This window comes from Aplysia californica, unplaced genomic scaffold (genome assembly GCF_000002075.1).
Source record: "Aplysia californica isolate F4 #8 unplaced genomic scaffold, AplCal3.0 scaffold00412, whole genome shotgun sequence".
Classification (NCBI taxonomy): Eukaryota; Metazoa; Mollusca; class Gastropoda; order Aplysiida; family Aplysiidae; genus Aplysia; species Aplysia californica.
The window spans coordinates 191486-196011 of record NW_004797682.1 but is presented as its reverse complement, the minus strand read 5'-3'; the positions used below and the strand labels follow the sequence as shown (position 1 = coordinate 196011).

At 43.8% G+C, this 4526-nt stretch overlaps 2 protein-coding genes across 2 annotated transcripts in view; both read left to right on the top strand.

The window, feature by feature from the left end:
- Positions 1-383, top strand: part of LOC101845570 — a gene marked incomplete in the record, with an annotated part of 19737 nt that extends 19354 nt beyond the window's left edge. Inside the window, 1 exon segment of the mRNA XM_035971291.1 lies at positions 128-383. Coding sequence (XP_035827184.1) covers positions 128-339 — 212 coding nt within the window.
- A 588-nt stretch (positions 384-971) lies between these two features.
- Positions 972-4526, top strand: part of LOC101845349 — a gene marked incomplete in the record, with an annotated part of 11592 nt that continues 8037 nt past the window's right edge. The window contains 4 exon segments of the mRNA XM_013085833.1: positions 972-1085; positions 1751-1840; positions 2409-2506; positions 3543-3659. Of these exon segments, the coding sequence (XP_012941287.1) occupies positions 997-1085; positions 1751-1840; positions 2409-2506; positions 3543-3659 (394 nt within the window).

Below are 4526 nucleotides of genomic sequence, written 5' to 3'. Positions count from 1 at the left end.
TAAAACACGACGTACGGATTGGGTTAAGTGGTGGCACAGAGTTCCCCACGTCGTATGGATACGATAGTAAAACACGACGCACGGATTGGGTTAACAGGTTTTGAACTGTCCACCCTCTACCCCTCAGTCACGTGCGGTAAGCCCCGGATGCCCCACGACGGTAACCCGGTGGGGCCGCTCAAGGACACCTACCTACAAGGGGCTAAAGTCGCCGTATCTTGCTCGGCCTACAAAGGGAACGAGGCCAACATCTACCTAGAGTGTACGGACACAGGCTGGGTGGGGCCCAGAGCCGCTTGTCCTGGTGAGTACATGTTGGAGTTGAGTCAGTTTATTTAGTGTCTTTTTTATTTATCTTTTTTTTTGACAAGCGTTTTGCGACGCTCGCAACTGCATTAGGTCATATGAGTGCGCGGGACCATTAAACATTTTCAGTTGGTTGGAAATTTTGTATTTTGCTCGGGTGGCGGCCGAAGCTTACTCATATTGATTTTAGACCACCAAGGGATCTTTAACATGCGCAACTTGCACACGGGGCCTCCGAGGTTTTTCGCCTTTTCCCGAGAAGGCTGGGTGTTATATCTTACCTTCCATAAGATCGAGGGTGTGGCTGAAAGACAGGTCAGTTTATTTAGTGTTTAAGGCCATTGACCCACATTGCATCATATAAAACACTGATTATAAAGTGTCCATAATGAAAATGTACAGGCTGTGCACTTATCTCTTATCAAGGGTCAAACATTGCATATTTCTGTCACTGGGCCGAGTCGGGTTGGGAGGAAGTAACAATTTCCTTTGATGGTAAAGAATGGACAAAAGAAAATAAAGCGAACTTCATTTTCAATTTCGTGTGAGTTGCACCTTATCTTATCTTATCTTATCTTATCTTATCTTATCTTATCTCATCAAAAGCTATGTAGAACTCTGGGTCTCCGGATGTTAGGTTCATACCAGACAGAACTGGAACAATTAACTCTTCTCTCCCCAACAGAATGCATGCCGGGGTGGCTTCCCTTCGACGACACTCGCTGTCTGTGGTTCTCGGAGGAGAAACTGACGAGACGGAAGGCGGAGGAACAGTGCAGGTACGCTGAGTTGTCGCTGTCAGTGAAGATTTAACCATACATACAACCTGAAACAAAAACGTTTTCTAACAACACAAAAAAACAACAACAAAACATCTATGCTATTGCTGATCGACACCCTGCAGCACCCAGCTTTTGAGCAATGATTATCTTATTTTGCCCAAAGAAACACCCCCAAGTGGCCACCAATCTGAACACTGAGCCAACCACAGACCCTTGAGTCTGAGCTCACTAACCACTCGACCAATGGTAGGACGATAGATCTACTGGCAATCAAAACCCGGTGTTCATTGGTCGCTGCTTTCTGTGTCTCACTCAAGGACACTTCTCCTCGTATCCACATGACCAGCCAGCCAACCCCTGGTCTTTGGCACAGCTTGGCAATATTATTCTTATTTCTTAACAGCTGTAAGATCACTATTCATTGGATAAATTTTCTATTCACTATCGAAACAGTTTAAATCATTAAAAAAATACATTTCTCATTTTGTCAGCATACTTCCCATATGAATGACACTCAAGCAGTACCGGAGACTTAGATTGAAATGAATTGTTCTATATATTAGGACGTATTATCCCACAGAGCCCAGTTTGGCAGGACCGAAGCAATGTATCTTAAATGTGACGTAAAACATTTATAACGAGCCTCTCTTCTCCCCGAGCAGGTCATTCGGACACAGAGGTACCCTGGTGGAGATTCACTCCGCCCAGGACCAGGAGAGAGTCAGGGAAATCAGGAGTGGGAAAGGATGGAAGTGAGTCAACCATGATTTGTCAGCAACATGTCGGCGTGCCTGAGAAAAGGGTCCAAACGAGTATTTTTTAAATAACTTTTGTAGTTTATTGCTTTAATTCTGTATAGAATAGCTTTTCCTGGTGCATTCTTTAAATACAAGTTTCAGATATCTGAGATAGTTTTTGAGATAATGGTCACGTTTGTGAGTGAGGGGTGTGCATCAACTACTTTTGAGAAAAATGTAAAAGAATCAACGCTACGAAATGGCTATGTAGTTTTTAAAGTTTTGAAAATAATACTTAGAAGAAGAATTGGCGTGAACTATTTCTTTCGGGTGGAGAAAAATGATCAATGAGTTGATATCCCTACGGGTCTCAAATATCCGGAAAAAAATGATTTTTCACTATATACCGAATACACACACACACACACACACACACACACACATACACACACACACACACACACACATACACACACACACACTCACACACACACACACACATACACACACACACACACACATACACACACACACACACACACACACACACACACAAACACTCAAACAATGTCCTCGTCCTCAGATACACCCACGCAGTCTGGCTGAGCGGGGAGATCAAACAATGGGACTTCACCGGCTCTCACGAGATCCTCCCGTTCCAGAACTTCTCAAAGGCAGACAGTAAGTTCGCCTTTGGTTGCTTTTAAGGACAAGCGGGGTAACCCAGATTTCGGGGGTTTCCAGAAATCTTGACCTACACCAAAAGTGGGCATTGCTCTACCTATAGGAGAAGTTTGGTTTTAGAGAAAACTCTCCTTGTCTTTTAAAGAAACTAAACAAGGGGCATAAAACTGTTCCTTCGATTTTCTCAAAAGAGCATTTTTTGGGATCGCCCCCTTGTGCTTAAAAGATTCCATTTATTATAGTCGCTATTTATACTTTTGCCTCCTCACGATTCTACTCGACCTTTTCTCAAAGTCAGTCAGGAAGTTCACGTGTATCGTAGTCGCCGTTTATACTTTAGCCTACTCACGATTCAACTCGATCTCTTCTCCAATTTTAGAACATTTTTTAATAAAGTAAAATTATATATTCAAAAGCACGAATACCCATATTATTTTGGTCTAGAATTATTTTTTTTTGCGCTGTAGTGTAGCTTCTTCACTCTTTTTTCAGGAAATGTATTCTTTTTATTTTCTCAGATGTTAAATGATAACTTTATGGTCAATATCTGTTTCCTGATGTAGGGTTGTGAGTAACTGATCTATTCTTGACCGACCCTAAAATGTCACTATACATAAAATGAATTTTTTTTCTCTCAAAGCTAAAAGTAGATTGAATGACGTACGACATGAGCTTGTATAATGTTTTAATTTTTTTTAAACCAGCGAAATGACTTTGACCTATATCTTAAATGACCTGTTTCAAATTCTTTTGACTAAAAATTGCAACAAGAGGTACCAACTCTCGATGATCTTCGTCCCACTAACCTCCATCCCTTTATCCCCAACCCTCCCGCTCCACCCATACACACACATTTCCACTGTACCCACTCCAACTGATCCCCCCCCCCTCTCTCTCTCTCTCTCTCTCTCCTTCTCTCCCCCCCTCTGTTTCGGCCTCCCACCCTCTCTCTCTCTCTCTCCTCCTCTCCCTCTCTGTTTCGACCACCCCCCTTCTCTCACCCTCCCTCCCCTCCCCTCCTCACCCCCACTAGCGGCCAACATGTGTGTCCGTATGATCGCCGAGTATTACCCAGACCGCGGCGGTTGGAAGATGGTACCTTGTGACGGAGCAAACAAGGAGCTCTACATCTGTCAGATGGAGAAAATGGGTGAGAGAGACAGACGATTGGAGAGGGGGGCGGGGGGAGGGGAGTGAGGGGAAGATAGGAGATGGGGGAGGGAGACAGACGGTTGGAGTTTAGTTTTAGGAAGGTTTTACGACGCTCACAACTGCATAAGGTCATGTGAGCGCCAAGGGGCGGATGTCAACAGAGAAGTCCAAACAGGAAATCAGACTTACTCTGCTCACCTGTCTAGCCTTAACAGCACAAAGTCTGCTTCGACAATCAAGGCACCCCGGAAATAGCAGGTCACAAGAGAGTGACAAACATACAAAAGACGTAGAGGAAAAAATAACGATAGTAAGGATAAGGAAAGAAAAAGCAGCAGTTCCCCCTATGTTGTTCCGGCACAGTATGAGCACCACATTGATAAATCAGCCCATTTACAATTCTACTGAGCCTAAGAACGTGTTACTATCCCCCCTTTGGGAGTGGCCTAAAGACACCCCAGTCAGTGGCATTGCCCTGGTAGAGGGGGGGGGGGGGGGTAGGGAGAGGGGGAGAGAGAATGAAGGGAGATGGGGAGACAGGATGGAGGGAAAGAGGAGAGATAGAAGAGAAGGATAGATAAGATAACATAACTTTTAATCTTGTCCAGATCCTGGCATATTGGTTTGGTGTGTCATGACGTACATGTATACACACAAATTTATCAATAATTGCTAACAATAATAGTGCCAAGTTAGACACATAATCTGTATTCTGTTTGTAGCTCAATGATATCCTGATTTTGCTTGATTTAAGTGTCATAGGACTACTTATATTACCCGATGATTCAACATGGCAGAGAAAAAGGAATTGAACACTTGCCTACGTAATGTAGGTGTGTGTGTGTGTGTGTGTGTGTGTGTGTGT